Here is a 14189-nt window from a genome sequence, read left to right on the forward strand (position 1 = left end):
CTACAGACACATTCTTGGGTGTGAAGACTCAGATCCACCCAAGGGGTTACAGGAGGGTGAACCTTAACACACCCCCAGGACAGCATCTGCCAGTGATTGGGATGAATCCAGATGATACAAACAGCTGATGGAAGAGACAGATGGAAAGAGGTGATCCATAGAAGTAGTTATTTCTATAAACTTGTGCTTTGAGCTGCTACACCAGAAGGCTGCTGCTGCTGCTTGCTGGGGAGCAGGTCAGCAAAAAGCTGTCTCAGCCCAGACCCCTCAGCTCCCACAAAGGACCTGGAAAGCTGTGTCTGCTCCCAACACAGAGAAGCTGTTGTCCTCCTACACCACTCAGAGCAGCTCCATGCACAGGTTTTCACCAGGGTGTGCAGGACCAGGTGACTGCATCAGCTGCTGCCTGCTTGCAGGACTTGTGCCACCAGGTGCTTATGAACCCTCCCTGTTCCTCAATTGGGAAGGAGACAGGACACCTGCCCAGCCCTAGGTGTTGGATGTAGCTTTCAGGGATGCCTGCAAGGCAGCAACTCAATTGCAGATGCTCCTTTCTCTCCCTGCAGGCAGCTTGGGGAATGAATGAAGTGGGAACAGCTTTGTTCTTCGTGGTAGCAACAGGTTTGCTCCTGCAACACCTCCGAGCCTGGCCTGGGGATAAAGGTGTCAGTGCACACCTGAGCTGCTCTCCAATGGTCATCTTACCAGCACCTCAGTCTCACAGATGTCTCCCTCTTCAGAATCCAGAGGCTGAACTCATTCCACATCTAGCATCTCCACTTGCCTGCTTTCAGATCCACCCTGCAGCAAGAAAAAGCTCCAGGGCTGGGAAGCCCAACAAAGAATCCTGCAAGGAGCAGACTCTGGTTATCTGGGGGTTCCAAGCCATGGGTATCCATGTGGATGGGGTCATCCTTGCTGCCTGGGCTTCTGAAGCTCAGCAGAACTAAAAAGACACCTGAGGTGCAAGGAGAAGACAAAAGCACTTAAGAGCTGTCAGCCACACAGCTTTGGAGCAGAGTTCTCCAGGTCTCCACTGGCATGAAGCCTTTGCTGGATGTCTTCAGCTTCCTGCAGTCAGTATTTCCCTGCTGAGGACCTGACATGTCAGTGCTCCTTCTGCTGATGGACACATCCCCATGTCAGAGAAGAACAGGGCTGGTGTTCCTTGAGATGCCAGAAAAAATTGCAGGTGGGGTAGGAGGGAGGGAAGAAGGAGCAGAGATTCAATCAGGTCAGGTCTGGGGTTTGTTTTGGGTTTTTTTTTTTCTCAAATCATGCAATGTGGGATGTTTGTATGAAGGAAAACCTTCAGCAGAGAGGAGACCCCTCACCATACAGACCTAGGACCTTAGGTCTTATGGACCTTATGTCTGCAGTCCACTCCCCACCCCAACTGGGGATTAGTCAAGAAATCCACAGGGGAGGTAACAAAAATGCATTTTAAAAACTAATTTGGTTGGGGAGCAGGATTTCTTTGTGGCTTTGTTTTTTTATTTATCTTTTTAAAAAGAGAAATACAAATGTGGTAGCTGCATGGCAGCTTGTCTGGTAAGACTGAAATGGGAATACCTTGTTCTTCCTGGCTTCCCTGAAGTCTTGTGGGCCGGGATGGATGGTGCTCCATCCCTGTAACACAGTAAAATTCAGAAATAAAGATCATTATATCATCTGGTTCTTGTTGCTTCTGCTGGGTTTTACTTTTCCTTTCATGCCAACTGAAAACTCAGGGGGTAAAGACAAAAAAACCCAAGGGGTCCTGTGAGTGGGTCCTCAATTCTCCCTTGTGGCACAATGAATATATATTTAAGAAAAAAATACATATTTTTAACTCTGGAGAGGCCATAAGACATTTCTCACACGTGATGCTTTGCAGGATTAGCAGTTCAGGGGAGCAGGTCCTGCTGGTGGTTCTGGCTCATCATCCACATCCCCTTCCACACATTCCTGCTGAGCTGGGGGGTGGCTCAGGAGACCCCCAGCTTCCCAGCAGGACCTGAGCAAGTCCCAAGCTGTGTTTAACCCATCCCTTGCTGCAGCTCCACGTTGTCAGGAGCGTCCCCACGCTCTCCTCCTGTTGATGGCTGCACCACTGTTTGCATTTTTCTTCAAGGAGACTCCCACGGTTGAGAGGTTTTCTAGTCTGATTTTCTCAACAGAAGGCAAGCATTTAAACCTTGTGATCCACTTGAGGAGACAAAAAAGATGTTGTATCAAAGAGCTCTGTGATACATCCCCACCTCCTCCAGCTATGTCTCAGCACAGCCAAGGACAGAGCCTGTGTTTTCCCTGGCACCTGATGAAGATGCTCTTGTGTTGTTCTGCTTCACTTGGCCTGTACTTGCCCAAGGCCACTTGCTGTCATTTTTCATCTCCTGCTTCTCCAGCCCATCTGCACATCCCCAAGGCCGTGGGGCAGCAAGAGATGGAGCCCCATGTGTCAAGACCACTCCTTGGTGACCTCTCTCTTGAAGAACCAAGATGCCTCCTCCCGTGGGTTGCAGATGAGGCTCAGCTTGCAGATGTGCAAAATGCCAGCTCCAGCCTCTGCAGGGTGCACACCAGCACTGGACCCTTTGCTTCTGCTCCTGGGGCAGCACCTGACAGCTACACAAGGAGGTTTGAGTCCATTGCAAAGTGACCAGGCAACCCCACTCAGGTGCCCAAACCAACCAGGGTGGGTGGCTGGGGTTGAATAATGAATTTTGTAGCCAAATCCCTGCTCTTTGAGATGTGTCAACACCCCAGAATCCCAATCCTCCGACAGAAGTTCTTTCCTTTTTAAGCCTTGGGCTTGTGGAGAGAAACCTGATGCTCTGATTTGCAGCCTAATTAGATTTCAAACAAACAAACAAACAAACAAACAAGACAACAAGTGCATGCTCTGCTTTTAAAATGATAGGTGCAACATGGACACTTGCAACACAGCCACAGCACGGCCACACTTGGTGGGCACCAAGCTTCTGTGCCCAAGGAATGTTAACAAGGGGAAGAAGAGGCACAAAGGGGACAGGATTTTCCATCCAGGCAGAGCCTGAGAGCCCCATGGATAGGAGCATCTCAGGCTTGTTTGTTTGCTGGGAGAGAGCTGGAGGCTACAGCAGCTCCTAATTACCACTTACCCAGCTCAGACAGATGAGCATTTGTTTCTGAGATGAAAATCCATCCTGCCAGGAACAATGGAGCTGGTGACTGGCTGGGGTTTGTTTCTTTTCAGGGGGGAGGAGGGGGAAGAAAAACTCACTCCCACCAAAAATGGACTGAATGGGTTTTTTTTTTTTTTCTCTGGGGGACAGATCCAGGTCTGGAGTTCCTGGCCATGGGGAAGGAAACCACGTGGGCAGACACCAACCCTCAGCCCAGACTTCAGGCACTGCAAAAGCCATTGGCAATCAGAAGATGCATTTTCTGGCTCTCCAACCTTCACCCCTTCTGCTGCCATTCCCCCACAGGTGCAGGGATCTACAAGGATGCTGATGCTTTCCAGCCTGCTCCCACCTGGATGCATTTTCAGGATGTGCCCCTGCACCACCAACCCCCTCCTGGAGAGCCCAGGGGCTCTGCTGCTCTCCAGGACCCAAACCTGCTCAGCATCCTCTGAGCCTACAAGTGGGTGGCTGCTTTATTTATGAAGTGCTGGGTGGGTAGAGGGTTACTGGGGATTTCTGTTTCACCAGCAGTGGAATTTATGAGGCTCTGCTGCTTTTTTATGATGCTCCATCTTAGCTGGGTATCACCAGCATCTTGAAGTGCTTACACCCCAGGTACCTGTTCATACCAAAAATGCCACAACAGCAGAGGAAACTAATTCCAAAGGTGTTTTTCCTGCTTTGCCTTCATGTGCCTTTTTTTTTTCGCCCAATAGTGCAGCTTTTTATTACTGCAAAACCCCTCAAAAGCTGAGATCCAAGAAATAAAGGGTGGTGTGTCCTCCAACATGTCAGCTGAACACTGCAGGTTTTTAAGACAGGCAAAATACCACCATGATGATATATATAGAAAGTAACTTCAGGGAAATGGAGTGGTAAAAAGCAGATTGAAACCTGTGCATGCAGTCAAGCCACATGGGGAAGGGCTCTTGCAAACAACAGCAAAACTGGCTAGCTTACTTCACCCTCAAAAGCAGGACACTGTGAAGTATAAGGAAACAGGAACATTGCTAAAGCAATGAGAGAAAATTATAAACCAAACCCTTTTTCTCAACTTAAGAGTACACTTCAAAACAAAACACACAAAAAAAAACCCCAAAAAACCCAAGCCCAGTATCATTTAACCAGCTGGTTTAAAGAGCAGCACTTTAAAAGGATGTAAGAAACAAGCTCATTAAGCTAAAAGACATTTTCCATTCCAAAATTATCACTAAAAATAACCATGCTCTTGAACTCTGCCCCTTCATGGGGGTATGGCCACTCCCCTGCTTTTTTACATTCACTTGGATGGTGGGTTGGAGCCCTGAATTCCTGCTCCTTGTCCCCAGGCTCCTCTTGCTCCTGAGAGATGCTCCAAGAGCTGGGATGGTCCCAGGGGATACAAGGGGGCTGCAGAGCCATGGTGGGGGGATCAGGCACTGCTGTGGTAGGGCAGGAGCTGAGCTCCAAGTCACCCCGGGTTAAAAGAGGGGGGAACTTTCAGTCCCTCTGGACTAAATGGGTTATCTGAGCAGCTCTCCAGAGACACCTGGAGGTCTCAGAGCTGCAGATGCTGCTGTAAGTCAAACCCTTCCCAGGTTCAATTGCAAGAGGGGGAAAAGAAAACCACCCCTCAAACACCAGGGAAAAGTTCTCTCAGGCTGTGAAGTTTGAAAAAGCCTTGGAATCCAAAATCAGGCGTGCAACCAGACAGAAGCTGTCCCAGATCCTCAGAGCAGGACTCTGGATCACACCACGGCTGCTGATGGGGAGAAGCTGCAGCCATGTGGTACCCAGGCCACCTCTGGGACAGCATCTGTGCCTGGATTTAGGAATGATCTTAAGGGTCACTTACACAGCCTGGGCCACAGCTGCTGGGGAGAAGGTGGCCTTCTGATGGCCTCCAGCTGGGCCACCAGCTTCCCCAGCAGAGATGCCTCAGCACCGCCCGGCATCCAACGCTGTGCTGAGCTGGAGCTGAGAGCCTCAGGAACTCCCAGTTCACAAACTGGGCGGCCCAGCAGGTCCAGTGGGGACTGTCTTGCTCAGGCAAGGAGCTGCTCATGTCTGGAGGCTGTGCTGGGAGAGAGGGAAAGGGAAAGAGAGAGGGAGGAGCTGGAGCTGGGCCGGGCTGCACCGGTTCCCAACATCTGCTCCCCGCGAGGCGTCCAAGGGCGGGTGGCGGGAGCATGAGAAAGGGCTCCTTGCTGCTATTTCCTGCTCCCTGCCAGCAATGGAGGGGCTGGGACCTCATCACATGGCAGCAATGTGCTGAAACAGGAGGCCGTGGGGTTTGTAGAGTCGGGTGCTCCTTCCCCATCACCCCCAAAGTTAAGCTCAGGAAACGGCAGCCCGGGTAGGACACACAGAATCATGGAATGGTTTAGGTTGGAAGAGACCTCCAAGCTCATCCAGTCCAACATTTGGCCAACACCACAATCTAACTACTAAACCACGTCCTTAAGGACCAGGTCCCAGTGCCTTTTAAATGCCCCCAGGGATGGTGACTCCACCACTGTCCTGGGCCATTCCAATGCCTGACAGCCCTTGACCCCAGGACCCTCAGTGTCCACTCCTCACAAGACCTTGGCCTCTCTTAGCAGCAGTTTCCACATTTTCCCTTAAAACCCTAAGGCTGCTGCTCCACAGACACCTTGGACCCTGATGAGTAACAGATCAAGCACAGCAAGTTGTGCTCCTGGATGCAAACAGCCACCCCCACGACTGCAATACCCCTGCATTAGTCAAGATCCCTGATGGAAGTCTTCATTTTGTTGCTCATCCAGCACTTAGTGGGAGACAGAGTACCAAAACCAAAAGCCTCACAGACCTGGCAGTAAATCATAGGGGAAAAATGCTCCCAGTTGCTTATTTACTATAGCTGCAGGATCTCAGAGGCCATGAGGCTCACTGGCTCTGGACACGGGGCCAGGATCTACCTGAAATGTTTTTAACAGGGAGCAGCAAGTAGGGATGCACACACCAGAAGGGATCTTCCACTTCTGCAGCCTTTCACCCCTTTAAGACAAGATCCCCAAAACCTGATGGCAAAAGCAAAGCCCTGCAGCAATCCCCCATCCTTCCACAGGACCCCCACAGCCAAAAGAAACAGCAATGCAGGACTCAGCCCCAAACCATCCCCCAAAACAAGAGTGGTGTAAGGACAAAGACAAGGCTCCTGGCTTGGGGATGGGCAGCAGCTGAGAGCTGGGAGGGATGCAGTGGGGGAGAGGAGACCTTTTTTGACAAATCAGGCAGATACCACACGTGACTCAAAACCAAAGCTTAGTGAGATCCAACTTCACACTTTCAAACCTAGCTAGGACACAAGAACATCTCCAAACCTGGCATGAAACACTGAATTTCTGGTTTTATAACAAGAGAGAGCTTTATCCAGGGAGCAGGGGAGCTACTCCAGCTTTCCCCAGATGGGGATTATACCCACCAGCTCTCTGCCCTTCTCTGCAGCTCTGCTCGTGCATCACCAGCATCAGAAGACCAGGCAGCACTGCCTGAGTGCACTTCTAGAGTTACCAAGATCCCATCTGTCACACTTTTAAATAATTGGCTGATGGTTATGAATTCATTTGGTATTCATTGTGATAATGTTAATCAAGATAAATTAATAGAGCCCTCATCCCCTACGCACTCCCTGGGGAATTCCACCACCATCTAGGAATTAATTAATGGACCAGTAATTTTAGTGGTGCTGCCCATGCAATCACTGCCAGTGGTAGGCAGGAAGCAGGTACCTGGTCCTGGGCTGTCAGTGTTAAAGCACCACTGCTGGAGTTCCCTTCTGGGGGAGATGTTCTGGGGGTCTAAAAGGAAGCTGGGTCTGCAGCTGGCACTGCAAGGCTCCAGGGGCAATGCCAGGGTGATGGGATGCTCCACACCTACCTACAACTCATTTCTCACCCCAGAAGCAAGTGCTGCTGCTGCACACACAGGAGACTTCTTGGCTTTTTAGTCTCTGGAATCTGCTGGGGCTGGAAACTGGACTTTCCCCCCTCCATTTCCTCGTCCTGCCCCACATCTCCCATGGGATCCAGCATGCTCCATGGCTCTGCCCACCTGCCAAGCACCCAGGGCAATGCCAGCCCCTGGCACAAGAAGCACCATGCCTGCCTCTTTGGAGATGTTTTCTCAATGTCTCTGTCTCACCATTTCAACTTAAGATTTCTAAGACACAGACATTTCAGATTTTCCTGCCAAGCTGGCAATGATGTAAAAAGGACCAGAAAGACAAGGAAGGGGCATGCTGGGAGACCAGGCAAGTGCTCTACAGTGATGGCTCCAAGAAGAAGCTTTGAGAAACCCTCTATCAAACATGCACTGCTTTGGGGGAGTGTGAGGAAGGGACCATGAGCACCCCAGGATGTTTCTTGAAGGTTCCAGCTGTGCACTATTAAAACCAACATGTCACCATCTCTCCAGCTCCCTCCAACCATGTCCTCTCTCCAGCCACACTTGGCAGAGCCACTGCCTCCTGGACCCCATTGCTTGGGCCAGAAATCTTCCCCCTCGAGCACCAAACAAAGGGTTAAGCTCTGCAGGGCCACAGAGGACCCCTGGGTGCCCTCACCCCACTGCAATCCCAGCTTTGACCTTTGAAGGTTCTGCAGGTTGCGGGTCCTTGGGTAACCCCGTAAAGCAGGGGCTGCTCAACACCAGCACAGCTCTGGCTGGACCCTACTCAATCACAGCTCCAGACAAGGCCAAGGGCTCTTCAGAGAGAGAGAGAGAGCCAGGCTGGAGCTCTGCTCCTGCAACCAGAGCCACTCAGCACAGGGAGGGATTTATCAGCCTGTCAGGGAGGCAAATGGGGCTCTGAAGATGTAAGGGGAGAAGGCAGCAGAGAAGTGAGCAGCACCCCGGGGTCATTCTGACGTGGTGTCTGGTAAAAGGCTGTTCTGCCAGCAGTTTAGAACAGGCACAGTCAGCATTTAATAAGAGCATTTCAAAGAGGCACTGCCAAGGAGTTTTAGATCCTGAGTTTAAATTCCACTAAAGGGACGACAGATACCTTTCACAAGGCTGAGTTTTTTTCTTCCTAGTGAGAGAGAAATGCAGAATTGTTACTGCTAGGACTTGCTACTGAGTCAGAGCAGCTGGTGCTGGGGACTGGTGCCTGAGAGGAGGACCCTGGTGAGAAGGACAATGTGTCACCATGTGTCCCTGCCCCTCCTGAGAGCTGTGCCCTGCACACAGCACAGCTGGGACACGGGCAGGAGCCTCTCACCTCCTCAACAGCAAGGTGATTAGCAATTAGCAGTGAATTAAATGTCATCTTTATCCTGCCAATGTCCCCTGATCAATGTCCCCAGGATGCACAGAGACAGAAGGGCCAGGCCTGGCACTTGTCACCCAACACACACCTCTTGCCACCTCTGCACTCAACACGTGGAAGCTGCAAGTTCCAGGGCACCAAACAAACCTCAGGAGCACAACTGGTTGTCACCAGCCTGGTGACCAGCTCAGTGCCTCTGAGCCCTGGTGCAACCACCCAGCATCTGGGTGCTGCTCAGGGCTTCAGGGATTTTTTGGAAACCTCGGCTGCGGCGCAGAAGCAAAACGTCAAGGAGACAAAGTTTTGGTACAGAAGGGTTTGGGACAAGGGTTTTGGCACGAAGGTTTTGACACACAGGGTTTTGGCATGAGGGTTTTGGTATGCAGGGTTTTGGTATGCAGGGTTTTGGCACACAGGGATTTGGCACAAGGGTTTTGGTACACAGGGTGTTGGTACACAGGGTTTTGGCATGAGGATTTTGGTACACAGGGGTTTGGCACAGAGTGTTTTGATATGCAGGGTTTTGGCACACAGGGATTTGGCACAGAGGGTTTTGGTACACAGGGTGTTAGTACGCAGGGTTTTGGCACACAGGGTTTTGACACACAGGGATTTGGCACACAGGGTTTTGGCACGCAGGGTTTTGGCACAGGGGGTTTTGGCACAGGGGGTTTTGGCACGCAGGGTTTTGGCACAGGGGGTTTTGGCACAGGGGGTTTTGGCACACAGGGATTTGGCACACAGGGTTTTGGCACAGGGGGTTTTAGCACCCCGGTGCAGGCAGCCCTCCCGCTGGCTCTGCTGCAGGTGGTGCTGCCCCCGCTGCTGGAGCATCCCAAGGTAAGAAAGGTCCCCGGGGCACCCCTGGGTGCTGGGCCAGGCTGTCCCTGCCTTACCTTCCCTCTTCATGCCCATGGCCAGACACTTCTGGTAGCGGCAGTACTGGCAGCGGTTGCGCTGGCGCTTGTCGATCAGGCAGTCCTTGTTGTCCCTGCAGGTGTAGGTCAGGTCCTTCCTCACCGTCCGCTTGAAGAAGCCTTTGCAGCCCTCGCAGCTGTAAACCCCGTAATGTTTCCCTGCAGGGAGGAGTGGGGTTGGGGTTAGAAGGGTCAAAACGCCGGGGGTGCCCCCCCTCCCTTTGCTCTGCCTCCCCGCAGAGACCGTCGGCTCTTCCCGGGGTCTCTCCCAGCCGTGGCTGGAGGAGGGAGCATCACAGAATCTCAGGATCAGCCGGGTTGGAAGGGACCTCAGAGCTCATCAAGTCCAACCCTTGATCCACTCCCCCCGTGGTTCCCAGCCCATGGCACTGAGTGCCACATCCAGGCTCTTTTGAAATATCTCCAGGGATGGAGAATCCACCCCTTCCCTGGGCAGCCCATTCCAATGCCTGAGCACCCTCTCCAGAAAGAAATTCTTTCTAATGTCCAACCTAAACCTCCCCTGGCACAACTTGAGACCTCTTGTGCCCTCTTGTCTTGCTGAGAGTTGCCTGGGAAAAGAGCCCAACCCCCCCCTGGCTCCAACCTCCTTTCAGGGAGTTGGAGAGAGTGATGAGGTCTCCCCTGAGCCTCCTCTTCTCCAGCCTCAACACCCCCAGCTCCCTCAGCCCTTCCTCACAGGACTTGTGCTGGATCCCTTCACAGCCTCCTTGCTCTTCTCTGGACCTGCTCCAGCACCTCAATCTCCTTCCTGAGCTGAGGGGCCCAGAACTGGACACAGGACACAAGGTGAGTACAGGGGAAAAATCCCTTCCCTGGACCTGTTGGCCACACTGTTCCTGATCCAGGCCAGGATGCCTCCCAAAGAGGTTCTTGGAGCTGTGGGCAGGAACTGAGGAGCAGGGGCTTGGCTTTGACTTGACTTCCAGAATGCTCTCTCTGGGGCTGCAGTCTGCCTTATTCCCAGGAAAAGCCCTCCCCAATTCCCAGCCATATATCAGGGAAAAGTCCTCGCAGGGAAAAGTCCCTAGGGACCTCCCAAACCGAGCACTTGCAGAGCAAAAGGCTTCGAAACCACCATGAGAATAAAAGGAATTTGCACATTTTTACCCTCCCCAAGTGGGGAGATTGGACGAGAAGCACATCTTTTTATCCAGCACTGTCTGATAAGACCACTAGGGATCAAAAGATGGGGAGAGAGAAGGACACTCACTCATGCCCTGTCTCCAGATGCTCTCCCAGGGCTTCCGTGAGCCCCATCCCAGCCTTACCTGAAGATCTGTCCCCACAGATGGCACATATGTGCTTGGTGAAGGAGGCCATGGTTCCTGAGGGATGTGCTGGCACTTTGAGGACTCCATTGAGCCCCAGGGGTGGCTTAATGTCTTCTGAGCTGCTGCTGACAGGGTTCATGGGTGAGTTGAGCTGTCAAGAAAGAAGCAGAGCACTCAGTGAGGAGCCAAGGCTACGCAGGGCCAAGCCAGCTCAGCAGCACTCAGACAAAGGGCAGGAGGGACAGGCAGGGGACAAGCTTCCAATGGGGACAACTACCACTTACATCACCTCCCCAAAACGCTGAACCCAGAGGAGGATCTGAGCACTGGCCAGGAGCACCATGGATGTCCTCCCGGGGACCAGCCTGCCAGGGATGGTCACAGACCTTCTGTCCCTGCCAGCTTCTAAATCCAGGCTGGGTACAGGGGATTTGTGCTTTGCTTTGCTGGGCTTCTCTTCCCTAAGAGAGACACTCAGCAACTGCACTTGTCACAAATTAATTCAGGGAAATCCCAGGGCTGGTGATCTGTCAATTAGAGGAGCACAGCCAGTTCCTCCAGCTTGAAACTCTCCAGGCTGGGGGGGAATTCTTGGCAGGCAGGTGACTGATAACCACAGAGCAGAGCAAGGTAAACCCACCCTGGAGAAGTGTGATGGAGCTGCCTCCCTCTCCCTTCCCCCCCTCTGCCAGCCAGGACCTGGTGCTGCTGAGGGATGCACTCCTGGGACTTACCTGCTGCTCAGTTATGCTGTGACAGGGAGGGACAAGCGGGTCCCCAGGCAGCAGCATCTCTCTTTGGGACCTGCAGGTCCCCAAGCAGAGCCTCTCCCTGGGCTACCCTGCAAGCAAGAGCTGCAGAACTGCAGCAGCACATCCCTCTATAGCTGCAAGGGCACCAGCTCCAGCAATTCCTCCCAGTGCATTTTTTTTTTGGAAATTAAGCCATTTCCCAGGTGCAGCTGGTGGCTATGGCTCGTGTCACTCTGTGCCACCAACCCCTGCCATGTGGGAGTGAAGGCAGAGGCCAGGGGCTGCCTGCTGAAGGTGCCTTTTGCCATCACCTCCCCCAGTCCCAGCACCCCATAGAGTCCCCTGAGAGCATCTGGAGGGGATGGGACAGGACGAGACGGGCTGAACCCTGCACCCTGTCCCTGTGTCAGCCCAGGAAGATGGGGTGGGGGGGTCCCACCACCCTCCCCAACCTCATGCATCAGCAGGATGTCCTGGCTAGAGCTGAGTCACCCCGGGCTGGCCTGGGGGAAGTCATTGGTTCCTCTGGCAGCACCAGCCCAAAACCTCAGTGGAGGAATCAGGAGCAGCCCGGGGTTCCCACCCCACCCCGGCGCCTGCCCAACATCTTCCCCTCCTGAAAGAGGCAGCACATGCAGGCAGGGGGGAGGCAGAGGGGAAGGCAGGAACCCCCATCCCCCCAACCCTGGCAGGACAACCCCAGCTCAGCCAGGGAGTGAGGAACTGATGCTCTGCATCCCCAGTGACCCCAGGACTCCTCAGCTCCTCCCCATTCCCTGTTCAGTTCATTGCACTGGGAACCAAATCCTGTCCCTGCTGGCACACAGAGCTTTATGCCTCCTCCCATCCAAAGGATAAAAAAAAACCCAAAACAGAAAAACAACCAACCTTCTCCAGACACCTTTACAAAGAACACAGTGCAAAGGCAGAGAGCAGCTCTGGAAAAGCCTAATCCTATGTCTGATCTCTCCCTGCTCCCCTCCCAGCTCCCCCCCACTGCTGGCAGTGATGCCCAGGGTGGCTGCTGGCACAGCACAGCCCTGCCAGCCACGTGGAAAGTCCCTCCCTTCCAGCTCTTACTGAAAATCCTGCTTTTTTCTGTTTTATTTCCCCCACAGAATCTTTAGGGTTTAAATTTCTGTTAAATCCCAGTTAAGCAGCAGAGCTGCTGGGTCCAACCCCCTGGTTTACCTGGGACTTTGGTTGCTACTGCAACCCAGCCCCCCACACCTCACCCCCAGCCCAGCTCGGCACCAGTATCCCCTCCCCAAGGGCTGTGGGGGGCTCCCTGGGTGCTGGGACCCCCCAGCAGGCCACCCTGCCTCACGCCATGATTTTGGGGCTGCGTTTGGAAGAAGCAGGACAAGGTCCCAGAAAGTGTAGAGTGGGAGGTCAGCAGGAGAGGTGACCTCTGAGCATCCTCCAGCACCAGTGCTGAGGGCTGCTGGCTCCTCAGCCTCCACTGGACCAAACAGGAGAGGGAAAATGATCCAGTGTTTGGGAACCTGCTGGTTCCTGCCCATCAGGGTGCCAGCAGGAGCCGGGGACCCACCCCATGGGACCCACCACACCTCACCCTCCCCGTGCCCTTCTGCTCTGCTGGTTTTCCAGAGGCAACGAGGCATGGCCTGATGGCAAGTGGCATCTGCCATCTGATTCAAACCACCTTCCATCAGTGCCACCCCCACCCAGCGAGGGGGCCACACGCATCATTACCCCCAGTGCTTTGCCCACCCGTGCAGCAGAGCAGGGGCCGTGCTGCCCTCCCAGCATCCAACCCTCCTCCTCCTCCTCCTCTTCCCAGGTAGGCACCTCCACCCACAGCAGGGATGAGGATCTAATTCACCCAGACAGGGAACAGATGGCAGGAACCATTAGGCTAAAGACCTCCTGACTGTCACCTCTGGGAAAACCACTTCAGAAGAGTCCCCAAGCAAAGGCACAAGGGCTGGAGCCACCACGCTGCCTCCTGGCTCCCTGGCACCATCTGACCACGCTCTCAGTTCCCCTTTCTGCCCCGTGGCTGTGTTTTATTTCAGTTCCCCTGGCTCGTCAGTCCCTAAAGCAACCCAAGCCTTACAACTGGAGCTGGGGGCACATCGCCCCTTCCCCATTTCTTCCCCAGCCTGTGGCTCACCCCTGTGTTGCTTCACATCCCCCTTTCCCACTCCTTCCCCACCACTCTGGCACTCTCACTGCCCTTTCCCAGGCACCCTTTCAGTTCCCCTTCCCTTGGCTGTGGGACAGGAGGTGACAAGTCCACCCTGCTCTGTCTCCAGGCATTGGGACCCAGGCAGCCCTGGCTACAGCAGTGCAGCACCCCACACATCTATGGGGTGATGGGTTGCATCCCACATGGGAGAAGCTGCTGCCCCTCCAGCCAGCACAAGGATGCTGGGAGGGGGTGGGGGTTGGTCCCTGGGGACAGGACTCAGCATAACCCTCCCCAGCTCTGGAGAAAGACCTGTTATCTCTGAAAATAAATCAGGCCAATATTTAAAAATAAAGGTACTGGCAGGTGCCTGACTCCCAGAGAGGGTCTGGAATAAATAAACCCCCAGTGAGTGGCAGCTGGTGGCCAATTCCTTAATCTGCCCTTTTACTAAACATACACCCTGCCAGCAGCCAGCAACAGGTGGCAGGGGCTGGCCAGCATGCCTTGGGCTTGCTATTTTTAAAAAGAGCTTATCTTGCTGGGGTTGGAGGGGTTTTTACATAATCTTCAGTCTGCAAACATCTTCCCCTGCAAGGAGAAAACAGCCCCGTTGGCAAGGGGCAGGGGACACCTTGGCACGTGCCATGGGGAC

General features: G+C 53.5%; 1 protein-coding gene across 4 annotated transcripts in view; it reads right to left on the reverse strand.

Annotated features, from left to right (window-relative positions):
• The window catches only part of RXRA (retinoid X receptor alpha), a 106395-nt gene that overhangs the window by 23726 nt on the left and 68480 nt on the right, over positions 1–14189 (reverse strand). For all 4 annotated transcript variants that reach the window (XM_071766373.1, XM_071766375.1, XM_071766374.1 and 1 more), the window contains 2 exons: positions 10628–10781; positions 9315–9494 (listed from right to left, as the gene is read on the reverse strand). In XM_071766373.1, coding sequence (XP_071622474.1) covers positions 9315–9494; positions 10628–10781 — 334 coding nt within the window. The remainder of the gene's footprint in view (positions 1–9314; positions 9495–10627; positions 10782–14189) is intronic.

This window comes from Heliangelus exortis, chromosome 22, assembly GCF_036169615.1.
Source record: "Heliangelus exortis chromosome 22, bHelExo1.hap1, whole genome shotgun sequence".
NCBI classification, from domain to species: Eukaryota; Metazoa; Chordata; class Aves; order Apodiformes; family Trochilidae; genus Heliangelus; species Heliangelus exortis.